Below are 27,790 nucleotides of genomic sequence, written 5' to 3' on the forward strand. Positions count from 1 at the left end.
TATTGTTATTGATATACCCTTTTACCTTTGGCTTTTCTTACAGAAGCTACAGAAACTATTACTGGTTTGCATTATTTCTTAGAACTTCCAGGTCTTCTCTGTTATTACCTTAGAATAGGTAGCAATTTTCTGAGGGGGGTTGTCATTATTCTATTTCCATAGGGGGTACCTGTAAGTATAGAATTTGTCTGTGATCCCAGCATAGACTGGCCTAGCATTATAGTCCAGCAAGGTGTAAATGGTCTAAAAATTAGTGGAAATTTTCTTTTTTGAATTTCTAATAGATATAACAATTGCATATTAAAGAAATCTCAGTCTGTAATTGGTCAGCATACATGAAAAGTTACAAAGTGAACAGCAAATGTGTAGAGCAGAGGCACTAGCTGTGACCTTCCTGCTATTATGTCTGTGTGTGTTAGCTTAGACAGCCATCTGGACTGAATCCTGCTTCACTTGTTTCGCAGTTTACCGTGCAAGCTCTGGAAAGGCAAGTCACTTACAGGACCCAGCTGCAGCACTCGCACAACTTTCAAGTTTATTCACAGAGCAGCACCAGATTTGAGGTGCAGTATAATGACCATGTGCCGTTTGTGGCTGGGCTGCAGTGGAAAGATGCATCCAGAAATGGCCTGAAGAACTGGGAAGGTGAAGTACCACAAACTATTTTTCCAGACTGTTATTAGAAAAGCCAGATGCTGAAGGCTGCTGCTGGGGTTTTAGGAGGTAGTTTTGCATGGGTGTAACAGAATTATAGAAAGAGATTACATAGACCAACTTTGTGCTCAAATCAGGACTGTTTCTAACAGCAGATCACATCTGATGTGGTTGGTCTATCTGAGTTTTTGGAATCTCCAACTTTCCACAGCCTAGCTGCCTAGCCTCTCCAGCAATTCCTTAGCTGCTATTTGTGGCCATTGTCCCTTGTGCTGTCTGCCATTTTTGAAGGCTTTGTGTTCCTTGTATTTGCCATTTACTTGCAAGTTAGCTGTAAGCAGCTTTATTGCAGAGTTGGGATCCAGGTAGCTTGAAATCTCACTTTTCTGCCAGCTTTAATGTACGTTCCTTCCAGGTTACTTAAATATAGACACTCCGTGGCTGTATCTGTATGCAACTCACAACCTACAGCAGCCTCAGCATTCTGCTTATTTACTGACTATGGAAGTGACAACAGGAAAAGCTCTCTCCATTAAGAATCTTGTAGTGGAACTGTTCTATAGAGATCAAGGCAATGAGAAGGAAGGGAAAGTTCATATTTACACACCAGCTACCAAGTACTTGCAGGTTAGTAACATGATGCTTCTTTTAGTATATGGCTTTGGTGAAAGAGCTTTGTGATAGATACCCAATAGAACTGTGGTTGTACTGAAATAGCACTTATTCAGCATGCTGTGTGAAGTAGCTTGTTAGACAAACTCATGCACTGTGCACCAGCTTATAAGAGAGGAGCTTGAAATGCCCATGTTCGTCTATTGACTGTGCTTAAATGATGAGCTAGCTATTCTTCCTTTGGGGCAGCTGAACCAGCACAGCCAAGGTCTCTGTATTAGCTTTGAAAAAATGTTAGGACCACTATCTCTCCCCTCTTTGAAATGGAAGTCTTTTCTCTCCCCTTTCATTAGAAGGGATATAATAAGGTTTAAGATGTTTATGACAATTCAGAATGTTTTGATAATGGAGAGTCTGGCACCCTGCTCCTAATAGTTCTTGTAACGATCTTTCCCAAGAAAACACATTCGTTTAATCTCTGTAGGATTTTGTCTGTCCTAACTCAGCCAGGCTAATCTATTTCTCTTTGATTTTCAGGCATCCACATTTAATCATCTTGGGAGGAGTGTTTTGCACAGCTATAGTGAAATGGTATCTCTGTGGAATCAGCTTGTGAAGAGTGAGATTCATCTGGAGAATAATGAACGAGACAAATTTCTCTGCTTTAAGATAAAGAGCTCAAAACAGGAATTTAACTTCACAGCCAGCTATCAAAATCTGTCAACGGTAAGAAAGAAATAGAGTCTTTGTTTTTCAGGTCTGCCACTGTCCTGAGAGCTGTTACTGCTAGTGTGGAACTTAAACACTTCTGCTGCTGCTTCTATTTCTGTCTGACAACCTGCAATGTAAAACTAGGTTCAAAAAGAAAATAAAAACTAATCTCTTGTAGTTTTGAGTACTTCTCCCTTATTTGTGAGGCCAGCTACAGACAGAAAGTTGGGGAGGAAAGGACAAACAGATGAGAGAGATGTAGATGTGATTACTTGTATTTTGATGCAAATGTGTGGCAGGTATGGAAGAATCTGCTGTCTTTGAGAATCAAAATAGCTTGCCTGCTAGTGAGCATAGTAAAAGCCTAGGCATTTACCCTGTTTTAGCTTCTACATGCCTTCCAACCAGGAAATAATTTTCCCTATGATGTCTGCAGTGCAGGAAGGGTGATCAACCGTTTGTTCTCCAAGGAGATAGTTTGGTCAGTTCCTTGCAGGAAAGATTAAAGTGCTTTTCTAGTCATAGCATTCCATGCTTTGAAAAGCAAGGCATTTTTTGTGTGTAAATTTACTGATAACCGTAGCTGAAGCTTGCTCCTAATGCGAATAGGTTCCACTCAAGTGATACATTATAGGTCATTAGTCTTCTGCTGACGTCAGTTTTCTACGAAAGTTACTTTTAATGCCATGTAAATGGAGATCATGATTTAAACTGAAGCAGAAAGGGCTTGATTAGTGAAATGAAAGCCTCACTGCAGCCTGATGAAGAATGTGGTTTCAATATCGATGTTCCTGAATATGAATGCAGTATATCTGATGCAATTGCCCTTTCTTCTTGTTGTCTCATGCTTTGATTGCAGCCTAGGAAGACAAACTTTTCTGTGAAGACAGTATGGAGAGAGTATAAAAGTCTGCCTGTCGTGCTGCAATTTGAAGGTCAGATAGAAGAGCTGAGGAAGGAGAAGATGCTTTATCAAAAACGTGGAACCCTCCATTTTAGGTTCAGTACTTGTATTATTTCTGTCTCTGAAGTTGTAATGATGTGGCTTACCTAACACCCTGATGGTATCTGTAATACAAAATTTTGAAGTTGACCTCTGCATGATTTCTGTTTGTCTATTGATCTTTTACAATTCCTTGTTTTGTCCCAGGCATCCTTTTAAAGTGCCCATACTGCAGAGCTTCCTTCTTCAGGAGACATTTACTGTTGACAAAAAGCAAAAATACTATTTCTTGGAAACAAAAGTTTTGATAAATGGGGTGGATGAAACAGTTCAAACTCTGACACTTGGTTACCAACCTGAAAACCCCTATGTGAGTTATACAAGAATTTCTTTTAATCTGACACACCAAAAATGCCAGAAATGAGTGATTTGCTGTATATATCTTATGTTCCTTGGATTTCCTCTCATTTCTTTTAGATTTGTGCTGACTTGACTCATCCTTATAACTACAGATTGTTTCCCAAAGATGTTGAGATATGCATTTTAACTCAAAGTCACCAAAATGTGAGTAAATTTCCCATCATATTCAGTTAGGAGAGCTTCGCTCCCTGTTTAGTTTATTGGCTTTTCAGACCTAACTTGCTATAGATATTTAGTTCCTCACCAAGCAAATGTTGCAACCACAAAGTTCAGAGGGTAATGATGTGGTCGGTGCCTCTCTAATAAAATGTTTTGTATAACAATACTATGTTGTGTGGTAATTTTGACAATAATACTTAATACAGTATTTTGCAAATAATATTATGCATTAATATTACTATTACTACTAAGTACTGGGGAGAAACAGATTCAGGGTTCTCATTCTTGTCTTTCTTACCAAATGCAGTTATTTTTTTCCTGCTTTGCTCATCTTTCATTCTGAACCATAATGTAATAGCTTACAACTCTTTAATTTTTCATAATGCCTGTGGATGACTTCTCTCATCTTTCTTAATACACAGGGCTGATGCTTAATGCAATTTACTTATTCACATTCTCAACACATAGGTGAAGCATCAGCTTGAGACTACCTTGAAGGTCAATAAGGAGCACGTTCTCAGGTTTTTAGGGAGGTACGAGGACAAATCCAGTAAGGCAGACTTTCAACATCTTTTACACATGGATGTGACACATTCATTCCAGGTATAGTGGTTTTCATGTATGTTTTTTTGTTTTGGTTTGGTTTTTCCCATGTCCTGGTGGCTGCTTTACTGCATTGTCTTTAGAATTATGGTTATTTTATGCTTGTAAACTTTCTAGTTCAATAAAATCCTGGCCCTGACAAAGGCCCTAGGGATTTCTGGAGATCAAATAGTAATCTGTATCTATAATATCTGGTAACAAACATACTGACCTTTTGTTTTCATACTTTTTTCTGCATTTGATATATTTGTCAGTAAAATTGGGTAAAACACACCTTTGCTTATCCTCCAGTTCATGCTAAAAGTTCAGCAGTCAAATCACATGAAGAAGTTGGTGGGAATGCAGTGATTATGTTTGCATTTTACTTTGTCAAATAGCTTGAGCTGCCACAAGCAATGGGCCTAAGCGGAGAGCTGTTTTCCAAGCAGACTAAACTGGAACGCTTTGACTATGGTGTGAGTGTAAAAACCGTCATCAACGGGAATCTATCCTCACAGGTCAGTTCCCTCATTACCAAATTCTCCGTGCTTGAATTTGCAGCTTTTGAAGGTCATATGCTTGGAGCTGTGTTGAGTCTCTTGCTTGGAATATGCTAGTCTGGCAGCTGCTGAACTTTGTGCTGTGCATTGCTTTACAATTACTTTCAGGCATGGGAATACAAATGTGTGTGTATACTACAAAGCTGGCCAACTCCTATGCAATTCAGTTTGTGTAGTGAAGAGGTGTAAATTGTTAGGGAAACAGCTTTCTGTGGTTAGAGTTTATTTTGCGTAGATGGCTACATGAAGCTGGAATAGGTGGCTTGTGTTTTCACTGAAATTCAGATGACTCTGAAAGTCATGTTAAATTGTACTTACAATTCAGCATATTTCAGACTTTTTTTGTTGAAAACTCTATCTTGGTAACAGGCTTATATGCAGAATCAGGAGTCACTTGTAGCTTTTACTACCAAATCAAAAGGTTCTGTCCCCAGGATTAACTGCATCCTTGAGAGAAAGGGAGAGAGGTCATTTATCTATTACCTTCATAGATAAATAAAAGTAGTGTTAGATGGGTTAGACAAAAATCTAAAAACACCTCTTCCACTCCCTGCCTTGCTTTTTCCCAGGCCAAACTTGTCTGCAGTCATATTCCTCAAACTGATGTTTCAGTATTCTCTATTATGAACTGAGATCCTTAATGTACTGTTCTTTTTTTTCTTTTCTTTTTTCTTCTTCTCTCGTTGTAGGCCCAGGCAGCTCTAAAGAGTTACAGTGAAAACAGTTTCAATGGCTCTCTTTACATTCGTTCCCATGGAAGGGAGATGCTGCTGCTGGAGGTTGATATGAGCAGTGAAAAAAGGAAGAAGGCCAGAGCTGTTGACTTGAGGGCTTTCATCCATCAGACAATTCTGACAAACCTAGTAGAATCAATACAGTTTGAGCTCATGGGCAAAATACTTCCATCAAGGTAGAGAGGAGATTAATAGAGGAGCTGATGAGTGTTCTGTCGCATGTATTTAAATGTAAATAATATAGCTGCAGCAGAAGGCACTGAGCAAATTCCATGTCATGTGTTATACCTGTTATTGAAATACTTTTGTTCTTTGTGTTTCATAAATTGATACAATAAGTTACATTAACATGTTCTAATAACTTTTCTAGGGTTTTCTGTAGACACAACTTGACTGGACAGGCAGTACTGTTATACTGGGTTTAGATTAGCAGTTTATTTTTTCCACCCATTGTTTGTCCTCTCAGAAGTAAGGAACTAGTATTTACAAGCTACATCAATGGAAGAGTGAAGTTTTACTAAGTATTGTGAAAAGCTCTGTGGTGGCAGGGGTAGGAAACAGAAATTTGGCCCTCCCATGTTTCACCTGTCTTCCAGCTGATTTTTCAAATTTCATAATTACAGTGGTGTGCAGTGAAGGAGTTCATGGTTTTGTAGAGGTCCCAGTGTTTTGCAGTTTACGAGTTGGGTGGAATAAGGAAAGTGAGGAGGCACAGTTAAAGAAATCAGAAGTTACTACAATTTAACTGAAGCTCATTAGATTTGCTAGTAAAATTAAAAATAAGACAAAAGATTCAAGGAAAATATCCAACGTGTTTCTGCAGCTTACTGGCAGTTCTGGGCTTCCAATAGTGCAATCACTTGTTTAAATACCAGGATAGGTTGTAAAAGCAATTTATTGCAGCTCATTGCAGGGGAAGTAGAACAGAACACTTAACATTTCTGGATTTGCGATTTATGTGGGATTTATTTCACAGGGAGGAAAAAAGAGAGAAAAAAAAATAATAAAAAAGATGCAATCTGTATGGCCTTGAATGGCTGACTGATGAAACAAACCTCACTTCCCTGATTTTCAGTTCAGTTCTTCCCATCAGGTGGATTTTCACTGAGGTTTTACTCATCATCATTTTCTAGGAGGAATATCTAACTATGAAACTGTGATTACCTCACTTTTAGGTATTTTGTGTGGCATATTTGAGTCTAGAAAGCCAAATATTTCCATGGGAAGTTTGTTGAAGGCATTCTGAAAATTTGTGTCTTAGTCTTACACTTGAAACACTGAAAATTCTTGTTGCTCCAGCAGGTTTCCTTGAAAGGTCGAGCTGTCTCTCCACTACTTCAACTCATGGCCAGGATACAAAAAAACAGTTGTTGGTTCATGTCCTAAACTCAGATGGCATTGCTGTTTAAAATTGTAACAAAAGCATCCAAGAAATGTGAAAGAAAAAATCAGTCTGCCAATCTCTGAGGGTTTAGTGAATAGTTTATAAATGTCTGGTGAATAGCATATATTTATTGCAAGGCATCTGATTCTCTGGTTCACAGCACGGAACAAGTGCCCAGGTAGTCTGTGGAGTCTCCACACTTGGAGATACTTAGCTATCACTGATGCTGCTTTGAGTGAGAGAAGGTTTGCCTTGACAGTCATGAGTGAAACATAAGAAGTTCTTACTAGCAAATTTTATCTCTATCTTTTTAGACTTTTGATGTCTTCTGAGATGAAACTTAATGAAAATAGGCTTCATGTGGATTTCATGGGAGCCAGGGAACAGAAAGTTGGTTTTGTTTTGTCCCTGAATGGAAGAGTACAACACACATTTGAGGGATTAAAAGCCATACCTCATCTTCTTTCTCTGAATGGATTACTGAAGTGCAAAGCCAACAGTCATGATGGTAGGGTTCTAGTTTGTGTTTTGCCGCTAAGTCTGCTGCTATTTAGGGAAGCTTCTTAATTTTAATGATTACTTTTTATGTTGCTTATATAATTCTGGTTATTTCTCTCCCAAAGGATTTTCTTGACAGTAATATTTCTGCCTGTTACAGGTAACATCAATGTGGTGGTCAACAAAACAGTGTATGGACTCCATCTGAGGAACAGAAATGTGTTTGGGAATACCACCATACACAATATCACTTTTGCTGTGTTTCAGAATGGGAGTCAAGCAATCCCAATGGAGGCCAAAATCAAAGGACACCTTGAGCTGAGTAAAGAGATAAAAAGGCTACTAGCTAGCATCCAGGTGGATGAAAAAGCCCTCTCTCTAGATTTTTCCAATATCATGAGTCATGGGCACAGCAGAGTCAGTGGGACTTTCACACATAATAGCAGCTTTTTACAAAATGCAGGTATGAGGAAAACTCTGACTTGGCATGGTATAACAAGGTGGCAAGGTGAATTTACCTGAATGAGTGCAGACAAGTAGAAATAGATGATCTGCATTTGCTCACAGCAGAACAAAATGTGATCCTGTCTTAGAAACATTCTTTTTAATATTCTCGAGAAAATACAATAAAATGGATACTAAAGGGCTTTAAAACTCTTTGAACTACTTCAGAGTAGATGATGTCTGTCTTGTACATTTGTATTCCTGCATGCTGAGCAGTTCCTCTAAGCATGTTTTTATGCCTGTTTTGGTTTGGACCAGAATTGAAACATTGAAAGTCAGTGAATACATCACAGTGAAGACTAAAATATGGCAAGCACTGTTTACTAAGCAAAACCAAAGGTTTTCATAAGCTGAAGTCACAAATAGTTTCAACCTGGCGTATTACCTGTGGCACTTCAGACTGAAGAAATCTGTTTTGAAACTTTCTAACAGCTGATTACTGGAATTGGACACAATACCCATTGACAGATATCCTTTATTAAATAAAACATAATATCCTTGGCTTCCAAAGTGCCTGCCAGATTTTAATTTAACAATCCTTTTTGAAATGTGATTTTCTTATGGTAGGTTATGTTTCTTTCATACTAAAATTACCAGTAAGTGCAGCTAACTGGCTGATTGCACTTTAAAACAGACTGTCTTTTCTTACAAAAAAATGAAAGACGGCTTCCCTTAATCTGTAATACATCTTCTCTGTGTTTTACAATGGCAACCCAGAAGTATTGTGTTGAGTTTCTTTCCTTCCCTGTCGGTAGGATTGCCCTTGGATGGCTTTCTTACTGCCATGTGTGACCACGACATAAGGAATCACACCATTACAATAGCCCTACAGAGTGGCAGTGAAAGCATTACTGCTGTGTTTGGAAGTCACAGACTGTCCACAGAGCCTCCTAAATCCCAACTGTGCGTGAGTTTAAAGCACAACATCTCAAAGATAAAGGAACATGGTATCCCTTTTATTGTGGAAGCTGCTGGCTATTATGAGGTAAGAGGAGTTCTGCCTCTAATGTAATTTCTGTGAGAAAATTTTCTAGTAACTGTAGCTTATTCCTGTGCACTATTCCACAAACATCTCCTTTTTTTCAGAGGTACTGATATGAATGTGTATTAAAGTACTATGTGAAAGAAATGGGTTTTGGCTTGTTTTCATACTGTGTAGTTGTCATCTAGAGTCTTGGACCTGAATCTGGACTAAATGAGATACTACACCCAGTTCTTATTTAAGCAAAGTACATTGCTGTGTAGAAAGAGGAATTTAGTTCTATTTTATTTTTCCCCTATAAATGGGAAGTAAACTGCTAGGCCTGATGTACATAGCTATCAGGTAGGTTTCAGTGAGCCTAGGTACTGCATCTGCTGCTGGATTTAACTACTTCTCCTGTCATTCTTTGGATGTCTGCTAACGAGCAGAAGACTGTTTAGCATGGCTTTCCATTTCGAAAACACTACCCACGGAAGTGTAATGGATTATTTCATGGACACTTACTTGGCACACTCTTCTTTCTATCTTCATTTCTGCTATCGATCTGTGAGAAATTTATAGCTCTTTTGCATCTCAAATAATCCTTCCCTTTTCCAGTTGTTGCTGGGTGTTGTTTGTTTCTTTGCATGATTTGGTTTCTTTTGTACATAGAATTTCACCCAAAAAATTGCTGCAGGGATTACAGCCACGGTGGAGATGGAACAGCTCAAATTTGAAATAGAGAAGAAAACCACTGGCAGTACTATGGAAATTTCTCTTTCACTTCACCATGACATGGGAGGACTGTTTGACACTGTTCCTTATGTACTAGAGGTTAGCAGAAATTCTACTATGTAGCATATTTGATGTAGCTTTTTCTTGAGAGCAAGTTAGCAGCTCAGAAGGGAGAGAGATTTTTGTCAAACAAGGCCAGCAGAGAAAGCCTAAAATCTGTCTGTTTATCAATAAAAAGCAGGTTTGGTTTTCAGGATGTGGTGGGTAACAAAACATTTGTGTCGTGGGACTGGAGTGGGTGTTGCCCAGGCGCAGTAACATGCTGCCCCAGCTTTTCCATCTTGCTAAAGTAGGGTTTGCAGTGGATCATAGGGCAGTTTGTGGGTGGTATTGACAGCAGTGACTAATAATGGCAATAGTTATCATACAGCCAATAGCACTTCCCAAGGACTTCACTTCTGCAACAGGGGATGCTGCTGATGGCATTAGAAACACTGTCTACTTGTGGCAGTGGTATTTTCTGTGCCAAACATAGGAAATGCCATTATCTCCTGTCAAAATCTGCAGCCAGAGTATTGAAAATAGTTCTGTCAGCAAATACTGGTTTCGTACTATTTGAAGGTATTCTGTCTTTATGTATGCTGATAAAATTTTGCCATGATAATGCAAGATTAAAGACATGATTTAACCTCAAATCCATTAATCTGTTTATCTTTTTTAAAACAATCTCTGATTTTTGATCTGTTTCTTAAAACAGTGTTTTAGTATCTTCATGCTTTTTATCCTGAAAGCAGCTTTTTTGCTGTTCCTTTGTATTATAGTCCTCTCTGCTTTTCTTCATGCTCTGAATCTGCTTTGTTGATAATGCCAACAGGTTGCTTGCAGTGGAGAATTGGCTAACAAGCAACTTTCTGGCCTTTGTGATGGAGTAATTACATTTCATCATTTTGAGGTACTGGTTTCATTTATAAACTCTGCTGTCAACAACCTACTGTCTTAATGATCACTAGTACTGAAAGGTGTCAAAGATGTAGAAATGGATTTGAGTTAGCTGGAAGCTTTGCACACACTTTCAGATATTTTTACTTCCTTATTCACATATACAGACAGATCATCAAAAACTACAAGTCAATGAATAAGGTTGCACTCAGTTTCACCATCATGCAGCAGATTGTTTGGTCTACATCATAATTGTCAACAGGCTTGCATTCAGGTGATACAGATTTAGATCTTTATTGCACAGCTGTGCACCAAGCACAGAGTATGAAGTAGAGCTAAGAGATGTTTAGGGGCCAACAGGTGCAGTTTTAAAGGTGATATTCCTGTGTCCAACAGCAAATAATCAAGTTGTGCTGTTTCAGAGCTCAGTGCAAGAACTTGCACCTAGCAGAAAACTAATGTAAAGCAGATAAGAGATGTGCACCAGGTAAAAGGTGAAAGTCATATCAATGTTTCTAGCTGAAGTCTCCAAACTGTAACTCTTGTCAGTTAGAACTGAACTCATGTAAATGGTCTTGTTTTTTATTGAGCAGCTGACCTAATACAAATTGGACAAGGGAGCATTGGAGGCATAAGCTGAGAATTGCATGGTTTACTTTGAAGTTTTCTGTTCTTTCTAGCTAACCATTTGTTTGTGAAAGTCCCTGTGGCACTTGAACTGTTGGAGATACATTTTATAATCTGATAGATTTTAAAGAATGTGTTAAAAACATCTGAGAGTGACATTACAGAAGGTTATGTTTGTCTCTAGAAAGACAATAACCACCAACTCTGATTCCCATGTGTGTTCTAATGACATAAAAGGCAAACACATTTCAGTTCTCCCCTTGTATAACGTGGATGCAATATGCATTAACACTTTCACTGCTGCTAGGAGCTGAACACATTCTCACAGTGACAGAGCTCTATTTACTTATACTAAAACCAGAGGTGGGGACAGTAAAAGCAATAGTTGATTTTTCTCATGTTAGTAATTGTTGTGGAGTTGGGCTTTTTTTCTGTTCTTTTTGTTATGGAGCTCTCAAATGAAGGCTATCTCTCCATTTGCTTAGGCATTTATAAATATGTAGGATGAATACAAAATGGTAGAAGGGAAATTGTTCTCTTTCAGTAACATGAGCATTTAAAACCAGTGTATGGCCTGACAAGAAAACAAACTTGACAATGATTTTGCTTAATTTTTCAGACTCCAGCAAGAGTTTCACTGAATGGGTCAATGTTTACCAGCAACTTTACTGGCACCTTCTTTGGATATGTTTCTTTTCCTGACGCCTTTGCCTGCTTGCAAGTCCATGCCACTGCTAACATTCACCCTCATTTAGAAATTGATTTCCAGCATTCTTTTCCTTTGCTTCAGTCTCTGGGAATTGCCAGAGAGAACCAAGTGAAGGTGTCAGCCATAAGAAGTGACAAGTATAAGGGCATGCTTGCTGTTGTCCTTGGGCTTTGCAGTTTGAAAGTTGATGGAGAAGTGAGCCTGGCAAGTAATGAAACAGATACAAAATGGGCACTTACCTTTAGAAACAAGTGTGACACTCTACAGGTAAGCCTGGATTATTTCCTCTATGACGTTATAGTCTCTGTATTTCAGATCAAGAGTTATAGATAAATTGCTCCTCACACAATTATTTAGGGAAGGGACAGTTTTTCTTATGGAAGTTGTTGTGGCAGAGCAATGAGTCAGAAGACTTGCAGGAGTGTATTTGAAGATAAGTCTTTGAGTAATACAATGGGAGATGTTACTGCTGTTGCCATAAAATAGTTGCTTAATAATAGTTTTTTTTAATTACAATGAGCTTTTGTCCTAGAATCTAGTGAAAAGTATTTCCTTCCTGTTTGAAATTTTGGAGATTCTCTTTGGAATTACAAACTTCTACAGTGCTTACAAAACCACTGTTGTAAGATTCTTTTTTTTTTCCCATGCCATTTATTTTTTGTTTCTTTTTCTCCTGTTGCATGGATTTCTCTGTGAAATAAAAGCTGTCTTGTATGGTCCTTTCAAAAGAATATTGGTTCAGAAAGAAGAAAGGCTTTCTTACTACTGAGAAACTAATTAGGAAGACAGTTGCTTTGCCTTATTTGCTTTAAATTGTATAATCTTCTCTGTTGCAGAGGATGGGATTGCCTCATGCTGTAGCCTTTGGGGGCTCGTTCCAACAGAACATCTGCAACATTGGCTTGTTAATGAACCTCCAGTGTGATGGCAGAACACTTGATGTGCAGATAGACACTTCCTGTGAACACAAATATAAACTCCAAGGGATGCTCAGGCATTCAGTTCACTGGCTGAGCCAGCTTGGGCTGCCTTTTGAAAACTCAGTCCTGTTATCTGCAGCCACAGACTCCACCACTGAGGGCATTTTATTACTGCAGGCTGGCAAATGTAAACTTAAAGCTAGAGGAGATTTCTGTATTCAGAAGAAAGCTGAATGGACACTGGAAGCAGAAACAGAATGTCAGCTTCTGCAGGTAGCTCTTGGCTTTTAAAAGAGAGATTCAGGATCAAATGCAGGGCACATAGGGTTTTGGCTAAAACAACTGAGTGTTGGATGCCACTCTAAAGATGCTTCTGTCTTACAGCATTAGGCAAAGAAAATGTCTAATGTATCCTGTTCATAGGTGCTCCCAGAGACTGAGATTAGCTCAGTCGCTGCTGCTTGTTGCCTTCGCAGTCCAAGACTGCCATCTAAGGCTGAACTGCAGTTTTAGTTTGAACTGTTTGCCAAAGGATATATATATTCCCTGGTCTGTCTTTTTTTATCAAAGTAGAAGTTGGTTTTAACTGCTTAGTTCCAATTTATTCAACTACAAAGTAGCAACATAAACCCCAAAATTTCTGTCTCATCCATAGTGAAGAGAGAATGAAAACCACTTCAAATATTTAAAATACAATTTTCAGTGTGTTTGTCAGTACTTTGAGAACATGAGAGTGAGCAGTTGCACAAAGCAAACTCAAAATGTTAGTATTAAAAAATATAATACCAGATGCAAGAATGCCTGTTAGGCCTACTAGTTTTATGGGCTGGTTTGTTTGACAAGGGCATGTATAACCCAAAGGATTTTATTTCTTTAAATCCTGACAGGGTCTCAGTATTCCAACTCAGTCACGGCTCACAGGATCTGTTCAGAAAGACAAGTGCCAAGCAGAACTTCTCTGTCTCCTCGAAACGGAAGGCAAGACTGCCCATCTTGAAGTGACAGCAGAGTGCAAGCCAAAAATTACACTGGAAATTCAGTTCAGGCATAATCTTCCTCAACTGAAGACAATCCCAAGAGACAATAAGTTGTCTATCACTGCACAAAAACAACTAAAATACCATATTGGAATAGGAGTGAAATTGGATGCTTGTGACCTTCAAATGAATGGGGACTTCTACCCTGAAAATAAGCTTCAGTGGAAAATGTTTATAGAAAACAAATGCCAAACAATTCAGGTATTGGAAGGATTTTTTTTCTTTTCTTTTTTCTCATTAATTTATACATCTAAACCAGGATCCTTGCACATACTGCAGTCAAATAAAAGGTTTCACATGTCTAGTGTATCTGTAGGCAAGTCTGAAAGTGGTGAAGTTTTAAAATATTTATTTTTTCTGCTTGTACAGGATCTTGGAGCACCACTAAAAGTTGATGGTTCAGGCTATGTTTTGATGGATGGAGTGAAACTAGATTCACAGACATTGATCACTATTGATGAAAGTAAATTACAAGGACTCCTTATACTAAAAGTCACTGATGTAAGTGTCCTGCAGACTGTTAGCCTGCTTGTACAAAGTACTGAGTGAAGTACTCTAAACTATTTTCCTGGGGACAAATAGTCATGTTTTTGTAATATATACCAGAAAAAAATAAAACCTGGCACCTTTAATGTGCAGTAAAATAGAGGAGTAGGATCATAGGATGCAGGCTGTGGCGCTTCTTGAATTGCTTGCTTGTTATGGTTTGTCTGTTTGTTTATTTTGCGTTTTACTATTTGGTATGCCTTACATTACGTGGCAGGTATGATAAGACATGCAAAGCCACAGGTGCTGATACCGCTCTAGGTATCCGCAGGTACTCCACTATAACACTCTTCATTCACCAGGAAAGTATACAGCAGGCAAAAGAAGAAACAGCATTGTGATTTACAGAGTAGTCACTGTGATTCACATTACAAAATCATAGGCAGTGATTAATTGAGACACTGTTGCTGCTTTCTTTTGTACAACAACAGCACAAGAGAGGCTGTGGTCTGTTGCTGTCCTGTTGGCAGGTACAAGTTCAGCTTCTCTTGTCATCAGTTGCAGGAGAGGATAGTGCACACAGAAGTGTCTTCTTCCTTGTGATAATTCACTTTCTTGCCATAACTAGTAAATTCTGTGCTCTGAAGAAACAGATAAGCTAGCGGGAGTTCTTTTCCACCAGGGAGAAACGTTTACACCTTTTACACCTTTTCCCCTCATGGCTGAATGTGGTTTTTTTTCCCTGTCTCTTCAGTTTGACTTTTTTCTCTTTCCCGCTGTAACTTCTCTTAAGTTCCATGCAATTTGAGTTTAATTAGCATTAAATGTAGGACAGACAGATTTGCTCAGTCTCTGGTTTGAATTGTATATGGGAGCAAGCTTTGGGTTCTACACATGCTTTGCTAGATGTGCTGTGAAATATTAACAGGAGAGACAAGAGCTGGATGTGGTGTTCACCCATAACATTCAAGGATTTGCAGACATCGGCATTCCTGCAAGAACGTTAGTTGATGTGGTATCAGAAAAGAACAGCCACTTCTATAAAAGACTGATTCATTTCTGTGTGAACAGCAAGCAAGTAAGTGTCTTCTCCATGTCAGTAAGATGTGAAGCAATGGTTAAAGAGTGCTAATTGGTTTGGTAACTACTTTCTCCATGTGAAAGTGCTGTGCATGAGGCCCTCTCAGGAATCCTGGGCAGCTGGTGGTTTGGTTTTACAGGCCTTAGTTAAACAAAAAAGTCTTTCAGCCACTCCTCTGCAATCTGCCAAAAAATTGGGCAGCAGCAATGATCCACAATCTCGTTTCAAACCCTATCAAACCTTTCTTACCAACTCTCTTGGTGCAGTACATTCCCTTTCACAGTACAAAGATGTGGATTATAACATGAAATTATTTTTTCACCGTAATTTTTTACTATTTGTCATAATTTTAGTCTAATGTATAATTAGTATAATAATTATAATTCATCTAAGCAGTCTCAGTGTCGGAGATGTGCCAGTTAATTTCTGACATGTTTTATTTGGACTGAACAGATTACAGAAGAACTCAGCTTTGTCCAGAATTTGGATGTTGTGTCTCTTAACTACAAACTTACTCATAACATAGAGGCACTGAAGACATTGCAAATCAAAGACAGGATTGAGTTGCAGGTAAGTTATCAGACAGTGACAGGGGAGACTCGAGTCCAGCCTGGAATCAGGCCATGCTGGAAGCAGCAGCTGTAGAAGTCAGGTGGCAAAGAACAGAGGGTGTAGATGTGACTTTGTGCATTTACTATTTGGGTAAAATTTTTGTTACTCTGTCAAAGTGATGAGAATTTTACTCGTTCAGTTAACTTGGGCAGCTTCATCATATTTTCTGTTATGCCATCTTGCATGAGATTGTAGCACAGATTTCAAAGTTGCTTCATAATACTGCTTCACAGTCAAGGTTTAGACAGGAGAGAAAGGTAATTGCTACAAAACAGCTTGTTGGACCAGAACTTTTCATAGAAATCAAGAGGCTGGAGGTTGGCTCCTGGTGTATGAATGGCCTAAGCCACAGCTTGCAGCATGCACTGCAGGAAGAGGGCCGATGGCTGATCTTTCTGGTAAATCTGCAGTGTACCTTGCATAGACTAGACAGCTGGCTGCTGATAAAATGTCACTGGTTGCATTCCAAATGGTATTTTCCTCCCAGACTCTAATTACCTTTTTTGTCCAAGATTCACAAGTCTGCAGCACAATACTTACTCCTTATTGATCGTTATACTAGTTGAACTAAGTTAAGGCATGGCTATACTGGAGAATGTGTTAATAAAATGCTGCCTTGCAAAAATAAAAGGGACATCTGTAACTATGCTGTGTAGATGATGATAATGCCTGAACCAAAGAAAGAACCCTGACTAGCAGCACCTTTAACTTTTACAAAGTTACTTTTTCATGGCTTACCTCTATTGCACACAGACTGCCTTGAACCTGAAAGTGATCAAGAGCTTTAGTATGAAAGTGTATTATGGTGCTCACCCAACAATTCTTGAAGGACAAATGCAGGAGTTTGAAACAAGTACCAACATAACTGGGAATTTCCATCATAATTGGCCATGGCTGCTGCAGGCCAGAGTCCCATCATCTTTACAGGTGGGTTTGGGGCTTTTTTTCATTAATATTTTTGTCCTTTATTATGATTCAAGCCCATGGCCTGAATGAAAACTACTGTTTTGTAAGGTGCAGGAGGGACCCAGACATTCTGATACTTAAAAACTATGGATGGCTAAAAGCTGAACTGCTGAAACAAAAAAACTTCTTTTTGTACCAGATGATTGCATTCTGATCAATGTTGGCATAGTGTGTGGTGTTGATACTGTAACTCTACAGGAGAATTGCAGCATGTTGAATCAGGAATTGCAGTATTTCTCCTGTGGCCTTTAAGGGGATTTTATACTTAAAGCAGTACTTCTTTAAGTGCTATTTTCTTGAAAGCACCGGAGTATCTATTACCTGGTAAATACTGGCAGTTTGCATGGATCAAAGAACCTCTAACAGAAAGGGAGTCATGTTTTTGTAGAGTAAAAGAGAACCTAATGAAGGAGGCTGGCATGGTTTGAAAATCATTCAGTTGAATGGATTTCATAGTAGAAAATCATAGATATTTAATGAAAGGCTACAATTTTGTTTGTTACCAAATAGATTGTATTTGTTTTTACACAAGTATAGACTAGAGAGAACTTTCACTTCCAAGTGTTTTCTGTTTTAAAACGAAGTAGTATTTAAATGTTGTTTCAAGAAAGTGTATCTGCATGCCCTTTTTAGATAGATGTGTTTTTTCAAGGAAGGAATACTACTCGAAAAAGATACGTGCACATTGCAGCTGGAGAGACATCAATCACATACATAATCAACTCCTATTATGTTGGTCACCAAGTGGATATCTTTTGCCAAAGTGTACACAGTAGTGAGGCACTACAGGCATCTGGCTACCCCAAAGCAATCAACTTGATGTTCAGTTTACAGAAATCAGGTAAGTACCTGCCATTCCTTGTAGGTTATATGGCTCTTTGAGGATGTTTGAAACATCTGTATCAGCTCTGATAATGGTTGGACTTGATGATCTTAAAGGTCTCTTCTGACTAAATGAGTCTCTTCTGTCAACAGCTACAAACTGGCCGTTTGCTGGTAGTACTTAAAAAGGGACATTTTCTTGTATGTAAGTAACATGGTCATCCTTCAACTGCATCTGTTACTAGTTACAGCTGAACTTTTAATTCTGGGAAAGATCTCATGTGGTACAATATCTGGTAAAGGAAGGTGATCCCCAAGATAGCTGCACAAATAAAATGTCAATAAAAAACCTTGTTACAGAGCACAAAAAATGTCTTCCAGCTATAGGCCAAAACTGCTGTTATCCTGAATGGATGACTTTTTCATGATGAATGTCTTAACTCAAAAGCTAGCTGGATTGTTTATATGCAGACACCACTGATATTCCTTGAAAATGAGCACCTCACAATGACACTATTTTGTTCTTGATATTTAGATAACAAAACCAAGACTATCTGTGAAATCCAGTATGACAACAAAGACATAGTTGTGACTATGGATGTTGACACCAGCTTTCATCTATATGGTATGTTTTTCATGGCAGAGGTGAAGCATTCAGTATCACTTCTCCATCACCTGGGACTTCCCTTCTTTTTCAAGGTAATAAACCACAGATCTGTTGTTGTGCTTTGATTAGAATTGTCTGGCATGAATCCAAAGCAATTCCAGTGGCCTCAGCAGAATTATTCTTGGTCTGTAGAAATGCAGATGAGAGGTAGCTTGGCCCAATTTATCTGAATCCTTCCTTAACAAGTACACAGCTAAAAGTCTGTTTCCAAGGAAATCCCTGATTTCAGGATTAATCATTTCAGGAAGGCATTAATTTACTGCCACTTCCTAGCTGATAGAGCTTACTAAAGTAGAAAGGACTTTTGGTAGAAAACTGTTCTTCATACCTTGAGAATTACTGGGCATGGATAAACCATTTGTAGAACAGATACCTAAAATGCTTGAGTGTTGAAAAAACAGAAATAGATTTGTCTTCCAAACTACTTGATAGGATCAACAAAGGCTATACTTTTTCATCCCTTGGGAGAAATAAGTATTAGTTGAAATGTCTCCTTCTCTTTTAAAAAGTAATACACAGAACAAGTATTCCATCACCACATCTTCAAAGAGGAGGATTTGTAACTAGGATACAAGATTAAAGGGAGACTTTTCTGAAAATAAATGTTTGATCAATATTAAACCTGCATATTAAGTGTCAGTGCTTCAAGGGAATATTTAATACCAACATTTTATTAAAAGGTATTAGATATATCACCTGCTTCTTCCCCTCTATTCTTTAGTGAAATGTGGTCTAGCCTCTAAATGTTTGAGTGAAAGTAAGAAAATCAGAGACGGTAATTGTTTAGGTAGCTTATTCGTGTATAAAGCACGAGTGTAATCATGGAACTTCAGAAATTACTGTTCTCTCACACTTTGGCAAACACAGTGTGTGTTGATGTTGGAGTTTGGGAGTTTGCTCATCTTCCCCAGAGGGATTCTTTAGCAGTTTCAGGATAAAGCTGTAGATGAGCTAGCAGATGTGGGAGGAAGAAAATGCTCTGGAGTGAAAGATTTGTGGCGCTCCATCTGTTTCATTATAAAGAAAAAATAAAAAAAGAAAGAAAAAAAAGGAGTGGAGGAGACCTATAAAAGAACCAGTGACTCTAGACTTAAGCCAGATAAGGGTATGTTGAAAGTAAGGCTAGTATTGGTCAGTAATGCAGGTGAATAGCTACAGAAACAGACAGGAAAAAAGGAAGACATTTCTTGATGCTTTTGCTTCAGGTCTAGAAAGCATCTAGGTGGCCTGTCTGGAAGATGGACTTCAGTCAAGATGGGTTTACATCAGTCAAGGGATGCATTCCTGTGCACCCTGCTCTACGTGAACCTGCTTTAGCAGAGGGGTGGAGTAGATGATTGCAAAGTCCCTTCTAACCCCCACCACTCTGTGAATCTGTGACTGTGCTCAGTTTAGGTGAAATGCTGGGTGGAAGCTGTGGTGTGTGATTGTTTATTTTCACCTCCCAACAGGTAACAGTTAAAGAAGTCCTAACAGATAATGAAACTGAAGGAGCTCTGCGGCTGAGCTATGACCAAAACACAAACTTCTCCTTTACCATCAGTAGGAAAAAAGACCAGCAAGGGTAAAAGGGTCATTCTGAGCACTGTAAAAATGTCATTAGGCCACTGTGATTCCATGAAAAAGTTACTGTTGAGTCACCAAAGCACTGGTGAAATGCATATCCAATCCTTGATGAAGTGAATAGTCTTACCAAACAGTCTGTATACTTATCAAGGGCTACAGAGAGATTCCCTTCCTCATAGCTTGGGCCATGCTTGCCATTTTGCTGGCCCCCATAACATCAGAGTAGCAGAGAGTGAAACAATACAGAAAGCTCTGGGTCTGAGCCAGACAGCTGTCTTCAGTCTTACTAAAAAATTTTGGTACAGTTGAACCTTGTGAAAATATGGAGAGTTGCTCGTTTACTTAGTTGGTATCAGTATGGCTGTGCCTGCTGAGCTACTTTCTCTATTTTTCTGTCTTACAAAAATTGTTTAAGGTCTTCACAGAAATTAATGACTAGAATAATACTTTACTTCCAAAGTGTCTGATAATGTATAGCAGAAATATTTAATATAGGTTATAAACCAAACTGTAGGCTTTTGAGTCTAAGAGGTGTAATATTTTCAATCTTAGAACATTTCAGACATTTGTTAAGTTTCTAGCAAAATATCTGGGTAAGCTGCTGCAGTTTGTAACTCTGAAAGCTGTGGCAGACTCAGAGATTACTCAGATGAACTTGTGCTGTTAGTGAGAATGCGCTTTCTGAAACGTTGTTGAACAAAAGTACATTTCTTCCCTTTAGTGAAGAGTTGAATATAAAAGCATTCCAGAGCCATCCCTGTTTTCTGCAGTACTTCCCCAGTGCAGCAGAAATGTCTTCTAAGGTAACTATCTGCAAGTTTGTGTCACATAGATCACTACAAATTAGACTAACATTTTAGGAGTCAAGCTGCATTGTTTCTAGAACTAGAACCTTTGTGTTGTTGAAGATGTTCATGTTTTCAGAGATGCTAAAATCCCTGCTTACTGGAAAGGATTTATTCTGGTAGGCTCCTTTTAATTAATCAGGCTTGTGAAGAAACAAGATACTGGGCAGAAAACAAATCTGGGTATTTGCTGTTTGCAGTGGAGAAATACACCACAGCAACGACGAGCAAGGAGTATGAAAAGGGTTGTTTGCCAGTCCAGTGCCGCACAGTTACTCCTGCTCACATAAAAACTCATTTCTGATGTGTATTATTCAGTTCTTGCTGTGTTATAGCTGTGCCTTCTATGATGTGAACAGACCTCTCCCAGGTCCTGAGGACTATAATGTGTGAACAGTGCAGGCATGGTATTCAAGATTTTCTTTCTTTTTTTTTTTTTCCCTTTCATTTTTTTTTTATTTAATCGAACTTGAAAAGGTAAATTATGATATGAGCGACGCAGAAGGCAAACTCTACCTCAGGATGGAAAAAAGTGATTTCAGTGTCACAGCAAAGCTAACTTTCAGTGGAACCAGCTACACTAATGTCATTGAAATAATACAGACCATGTCCCAGGTTTGTATCATCAACTCAGATGGCAAAAGGCAAGCTGTGACTGCCCTCTTCCTCGAGTATGACATTGAGGATGCTGACTGCCAAGCAATGAAGGTCAAATACAGCTCCAGCTGCTGTGAGGCGTTTTGCCCATGTTCTCCAGTAGCATGAGCAAACATTTGTAGATTAGTGGTTTAAACTGTTGTTTGAATTCAGATTTGTTGGCTCCTATAGACAGAGCATGTTTAAAGGAAATACAGGAAATGAGACAAATAGTAGATTACAAATTGACTAATTTCCAGTTTTTGTATTATGCAGGCACAACATACTTCTAAATAAGGAAGAAAAGATGTCACAAAGACACATGTTATCATTTGCTCTGTCTGCTGGATTTATTCTGTAATAATGTTGTAAGGATTATTCTGTGAGTTAAAAGATAGGAAATAATAAGCAAAGTCTGTTGTTAAGGAGATACTCAGTTATGTTCCATTACGTGAGAACAGGCCTTATTGTAGAAGTGAAGTCAAGTAGAAATGAAGAGCTGCATATACAAAAACAGTGGGCTGTCATTCTACTAGACTTTCTGTAGACACATTTCTGAAGGTATTCCACAGGACTTTATAGCATCAAAATTACATGCTTAGGTTTGTAACTTTTCTGAAAACTTGTGATTTGGCATGTTTCCCCCTCTTTTATTTTCAGTTAGAAATTCTGCCAGGGCAGCTCATTTTTATGACAGTTTACCAAAAAGGCAACAGAACACGTATGGTGAAGCACATCACTCTGTGGGATGGCAAAGAGGTAAAGGTAACAGGCTCTTACACTGGACACTTCCCAAAGTTGCCTGGAGGTCATGACATTCAAGGTAGGTTTCTCAAGTCCTTTGCCGCTGTTTATAGCAGACTGCAAAATAAAATGTAGAAATCTGATTTCAGAATGCGTATTCAAATGGTTTCAATCCAGGCCTTGAGGTCCACGTCTCATATTGCTCTTTCAGCCACTGCACCAGGTGTATATAGAGACACATCCAACAGATTGCTTTGTTCTGGATGTTGCCCGAGTATCGCTTTGAATTTGGAGAGTAAAAAAACTTCATGTTAAGTTTTTGTGGTTCTTTTCCCCCCTCTTTGTTTGCTGTTGTTGTCTTGGGGTTTTCTGTGGGTTTTGTTTTCCGTTTTCCTCTTTCTTTGTATGTTTTTGTGCCTCTTGGATATAATTTTGGGTTGGTTTTTTTTCCATTTTATTGTCACCCATTTCTAAGGCTTTTTTCAGCAACTAGTAAACTGTTACTCTGCTGCACTGGGTATGGCAGGGAGCACTGGCCATGCTGGCCAATAGCTTGAAGTACGAAACCCTTGTGCTGGCGCTATGCTGTCTGAAAAGAGAAAATAACTGCACTTACTTGTTTGAGAGTTGTAAGTGGTTCCTCTTCAAGTGCAAGCTCAGCTGAGCTTTGTAAAGATCACTTTCCAGGCTGTTCTTGATGGAATTTGCTTTGGGTGTAGGTATCAGAATATAACAGTCATGATTTGTGACAGGGGAAACTTACTTGCTTTTTTCCCTTGTAGTGGAACTTTTCCATCCTCTTTCCATCCCTTTCCCATGGCATGCCAGGGTCAACTTATATGTGAAACACTCATCACGTAGTCACCGGGACGATCTTACTGTTACATGGAATGAGAAAGACCAGGTACAGCAGCCCAGAGCAAATACATCTCAGCACAATTACAAGAATATCAAGTAGCTGTTTTGTTGGGTTTTCTTCCTCTCTTGTTAAAATAGGCATTAAGCAAGCCAGAGAATTCAAATAGGAGGCAGTCTGTCCTCCTCCTTAGATGTACGAAAGTCCATGACTGCGAATGATGAGCAACTGAGGCACTTGTTGGAAGCATTTTCAGCCCATGTGTATGGTTCTGAGCACTGGACAGAGGCTCTTAGCAGCACTCTTCAAGGTTCTGGAAGAGCTTTTGAGAGTAGGTGGAAGGAATAGCACAGATACTCACCTTTAAAGAAGCTTAGGGAGACAGTACTAAAATCCAAGAGAAATGAGTGTGAGCATTAGTGTAAGGCTGAAAAGAACGAAGACCTACCTGTTGCAGGTAGATATGCATCCGACATGCAGCACCTTGGCTGAATATGACATTGTCTGAATAAAGGAAAGGTAAAAGGCAATGTGTAAAATGTGTTACTGTACAGTGCCTGCCAAAAGAAACAATTTCTTAATTTATTTTAAAAGTCCTAAAATTCCAAAATTTACTTCAAAAGTTGTATAGAATTTATTTTTGTACAACTACTTAAATTACCACAGCTGTTTAAATGCCACTGCTATTTAAGTTGCCACAAAAATATTTTGCTCCCAGCACCGTCACAGAATTTACTTCCTGGTTCTGCAAATATATTTCTATTGCACCTCAACTGTGCAAGCTGTATCTCTGCACTCTGTGGCAGTGGAGCCTACAGTGCCCCAAGATGAGACAAACCTAAGCCTCATCAAACTTCACTGTGTTTCATGGTTTCAATAAAATACAGAGGATACTTTTACTTTGAGCTGTGCCATGTAGATAATTCAAATAGCAAGAATGTCCTCATTTGAGTAATAATTTGCCTCACTGTTGCAAGGAGGACTTTATTGTACACATAATTGAGGAAAAGGTACAGGAAAATTCTACTGGGTGTATGTTTGAAGTCACTATGTGGGAGGTGTTTTATTTCACAAGTTGATTTTGTGTCTTTTGATATGGATCCAGATATCAGTGTCGTCTTCTCTGAAGTTTGGAAGAGACCGTATGAACTACAGAGCCACTGTTGCCCACCCATTTAATTACACTTTGAAGCAACTGGAGTTCCATTCCCTGTCAGAAAGAAGAGGCAAAAAATACAACCAGCAGGTGAGGTCATGCAGGGAGCAGTGCAAAATACAAAGCTATAATGCTGTATGTACTGTTAGTGCATCTTTCATCTCAAAGACCAGACATCATCCCCAAAAAATGTCAAGGACAGCAAGTGCTGTTATCTCCATGTGTCCCAACCAGCAGCATTGATTCCTTTTCTAAGCATAACTGCTGCTAGCTGACAATATCTGTCTCGCACAGGAATTAAATGCCTGGTCAGCGATGCTCCACAATGAATACAAAGCAAATTTTGTCCACAAAGGGATGAACAAAAGCCAAAACCAAGTAGAAACCCTTTGATACCAATGTAGAGGAAACTGCAGGTTTGGGACTGTATAGGAAATAACACAGTAGTGAAACTGTGTGAGACTAGAAAGGCTTTGAAATAAAATTGTGAGGTGCACATGCAAAGCATATATGGGGGAAAAGAACTCTACAAATCATCCTTCAAGATCAAAGAGTACAGAGCACTTTCTGTCTGAAAATGCACCATGTTGGCCAGGACGCTCCAGTTGCTGAGGCTGATAGCTCTGCTCAATAAGAAACTGTGCTGTGCTCTGTTCAACTCACAACAATGCCACAGAATGCTCCTAGGTTGTTTTCACAAGAGCCATGTTCCAAGGCATAAATTCTCTTGTAGTGTCATTATTCCAGGGTGTCATTTATTGGTATGCATGATAGACCCAATGCAGCTTCCAGAGGCACTAAGAGGAAGAATTTTTTGCCTCAGTTGTAAGAGTACAATTTCCTTGTGTAGTTGTCTTAAGGCCCTGAGCTCCTTGGCCTTGTGGAGTTGGTGGACTTTTAACCTTGTCTGTCGCAGTTTTCATTGTGTTTCCTTCTTCCTCCACTGGGTGGAGATCATTCTGCTGATCACCCTCAGGCTTTCCTGCTAGTTCAAGTCTTGCTTCACTGAACAAGATCTTCTCTTCTGCTTTCAGCTGCAGCTCAAAGCAAATGCTGGGCAGCCTGCTGACATCCAACTGACCCTGGAGGATAAATCAAAGCTGAACGTCACTGCCTGGGGTGGCTGTATGATAGTCTCCTCAGGTCAGGTATGAGTCTTTCGTTCTAAGAAGGGACCGGTGTAGCATTTGTTATTATATGAAAATCTTTCACTTGAGGCCAACCTCTTCATGTCTCAGAAGAGAAAAAAGAAAACATCAGAAGGATTCTGTTTTGTGTTGCCAGATATGTTTGTGTTTGGGATGCAGCTTTCCAGGACAGAATAATTGATCATAAAAGTTTGTGGTAGACGTCGAAGCAGTCTTTGATGGCTGTAGACCATTCAGATGTTCTCACAGAGTGCTGTGGGTTTTTTTTCCCCAGAAAGCACACTTCTCTAGTGTATAATGAACACAACTTCTAGACGATTACTAATATATATGTTTGGGTTTTTTTTCCCCTTTTCCAGCTTCAGAGAGTATTAGGTATGGAACAGCTGCATGCATGTGGGTCTCTAGAGCAAAGATCAGCATTGTTTAACGAATATCTAGATCTAAACTGGGATAATAAAAAATTCAAACACAATTTAACATATGAGGTAAGAAGGTGTCTGTTAACTCACTGTTTTTATGGGAGCTGGTTTTAGCAGATGGGAATGTATTCAGTTTTTATATGTAAGTTTGAGTGGATTTTCAAGAAAGCTTCTGTAGAGTACCACTTCCTGTGAAATACCATGATTTAATTTTACTTTTTACATAGAACCATAGAATTGTTAGGGTTGGAAGGGACCTCAAGGATCATCTAGGTGCAACCCCACTGCCATAGGCAGGGACACCTCACACTAGATCAGGTTCCTCAGAGCCACATCCAGCCTGGCCTTAAAAACTTCCTGGGATTAGGCTTCTACCACCTCCCTGGGGAACCTGTTCCAGTGTCTCACCACCCTCATGGTGAAGGACTTCTTCCTAACATCCAACCTGAATCTACCCATTTCTATTTTTGTTCCATACCCCCTTGTCCTATCACTACCTGACACTGGAAAAAGTCCCTTGCCAGCTTTCTTCTAGGCCCCCTTAAGATACTGAAAGGCCACAATAAGGCCACAATTTCGGTGCACAGGAAGAAAGCTAAATTTAGTATAGTTAAAGGTAAAAAGCAAAAAAGTTCTTCTAAACTGGAGGCCTCACTTCTGCCATAAATTTGTTACCATGGTAATTCTGTAGGATGGGGACCATCCTGTGCTGGTAAGCCAGAACATTGTCAAGTGACATCAAGCTATGTTTAGGAAGTATTAGATTGAAACCCTTAAGCTACTGGAGTAAAACCATCAGGAGGACAGGACAAGGTGGAGAGCTGGGATGAGTGGACACAGAGGTGTGTCTGTAGTCTAACTTTGTTTTCTTGATTCATTGCAGATAAATCGATTCTTGTATCCTGTTAAGTTGCAGTTAGAAGCTATTCTGGAAAACATTTTCTTCTCCTCATGCACCAAACAGAAGATTCTGGGTAAAATAGAAACAAACTACTCATCTTGGCTGGACTATTACATGGGCTTTGAGTTCTGTGACCTTCCAAATGTGAGTCTCGCATAAACATAGTGAATCTACTTCCCTTTTGTTGGAGACTCAGTTTTCCTCAGCTGTGTCTTTCACTGAGAACTGCCATGCTTCTGTAACTGAAGGAAGCCTAAATAAGCACTGTCTTTTGAAGGGAGGCAGAAAGGTTGTGTTTGCCATTGCAGTGTATTCCTTAGGTCCTGCTGCAGTTGAAAACACTTTCACTTCTTCCATGTTCTTTCTTTCCTATTCCTCTGTCAAAGGTCTTTTAATTTCTTCTTTCTGCATGGTATCAAAACAGGCTCATAAGTGATTAAAAACAAAACTAGAGAGGAAAGAAGTGGTTTCTTTCCCCTGTAGGGAAATGTTTACTGTGTTTTGTTTGTTTGGTTTTGGTTTTGTGTTTTTTTATGGTTGCTCCACTGATATTGATGGATTTTTGAACCTCAGTGCACCTTATATCATCATTTATTTTTCTATTACACATACACACCAAAGACCCATCCTTCACCTTCCTTAGGTGCACAATTGACCCAGAGTTGCCTATAGAGATATTCACAAGACCAAAACTTAAATCTTGTAATAAATGTGGTCTTTTCCCAGTTCCTCATGGCTAAAACACATCTCATTTGGTTTCTTTGTTTACTGTCAGAGCAGGTCACACCCTGTTAGCAATGGGAAACAGCAGCCACATTTTGATGCCAGTGAAATCTTCTTCCAAGACCAAGATGTGTTAGAGCCTGTTTGCAATATTAAAAAAAAAGAAAGTATGTGTGTGTCATTTCAAAATCAAGTGCCTTTGTCTTCTTCTGGACCCTTTTCCTCAAAGGCACACGTCAAAATGCCTAGCTAGAGTAGTTGAGGGGTATGAGACACAAAAAATGGACTTGTTTTAATAAAATAGAGTTATATTCTGGCTGTTCATCTTGCCTGAGGCGGTAATCACTGAACATGGTTTGTTAAATGTAATTGGGTGAGACGTACTATGAAAAGGAGCACGTGAAACTCCCAAGTTTAGTTCATCACTTCATTGTGTAACTTCTTGAGAAGCTAATAACAACAACCTCTTA

The 27,790-nt window shown here is 39.0% G+C and overlaps 1 protein-coding gene across 1 annotated transcript in view; it reads left to right on the forward strand.

The window, feature by feature from the left end:
• Positions 1–27,790, forward strand: part of LOC128897188 (uncharacterized) — an 84,466-nt gene that overhangs the window by 36,183 nt on the left and 20,493 nt on the right. The window contains exons 27-55 of the mRNA XM_054161252.1: positions 465–645; positions 1,070–1,281; positions 1,804–1,992; positions 2,837–2,976; positions 3,128–3,290; positions 3,398–3,484; positions 4,480–4,599; positions 5,331–5,551; positions 7,074–7,267; positions 7,418–7,720; positions 8,517–8,746; positions 9,395–9,556; positions 10,332–10,409; positions 11,814–11,999; positions 13,540–13,890; positions 14,059–14,190; positions 15,104–15,253; positions 15,710–15,826; positions 16,622–16,795; positions 17,468–17,675; positions 18,192–18,355; positions 19,775–19,887; positions 20,611–20,692; positions 21,212–21,349; positions 22,031–22,193; positions 22,897–23,018; positions 24,076–24,216; positions 25,589–25,762; positions 26,580–26,741. Of these exons, the coding sequence (XP_054017227.1) occupies positions 465–645; positions 1,070–1,281; positions 1,804–1,992; positions 2,837–2,976; positions 3,128–3,290; positions 3,398–3,484; positions 4,480–4,599; positions 5,331–5,551; positions 7,074–7,267; positions 7,418–7,720; positions 8,517–8,746; positions 9,395–9,556; positions 10,332–10,409; positions 11,814–11,999; positions 13,540–13,890; positions 14,059–14,190; positions 15,104–15,253; positions 15,710–15,826; positions 16,622–16,795; positions 17,468–17,675; positions 18,192–18,355; positions 19,775–19,887; positions 20,611–20,692; positions 21,212–21,349; positions 22,031–22,193; positions 22,897–23,018; positions 24,076–24,216; positions 25,589–25,762; positions 26,580–26,741 (4,857 nt within the window). The remainder of the gene's footprint in view (positions 1–464; positions 646–1,069; positions 1,282–1,803; positions 1,993–2,836; positions 2,977–3,127; positions 3,291–3,397; positions 3,485–4,479; positions 4,600–5,330; positions 5,552–7,073; positions 7,268–7,417; positions 7,721–8,516; positions 8,747–9,394; positions 9,557–10,331; positions 10,410–11,813; positions 12,000–13,539; positions 13,891–14,058; positions 14,191–15,103; positions 15,254–15,709; positions 15,827–16,621; positions 16,796–17,467; positions 17,676–18,191; positions 18,356–19,774; positions 19,888–20,610; positions 20,693–21,211; positions 21,350–22,030; positions 22,194–22,896; positions 23,019–24,075; positions 24,217–25,588; positions 25,763–26,579; positions 26,742–27,790) is intronic.

The sequence above is a fragment of the Dryobates pubescens genome, chromosome 4 (genome assembly GCF_014839835.1).
Source record: "Dryobates pubescens isolate bDryPub1 chromosome 4, bDryPub1.pri, whole genome shotgun sequence".
NCBI lineage: Eukaryota > Metazoa > Chordata > Aves > Piciformes > Picidae > Dryobates > Dryobates pubescens.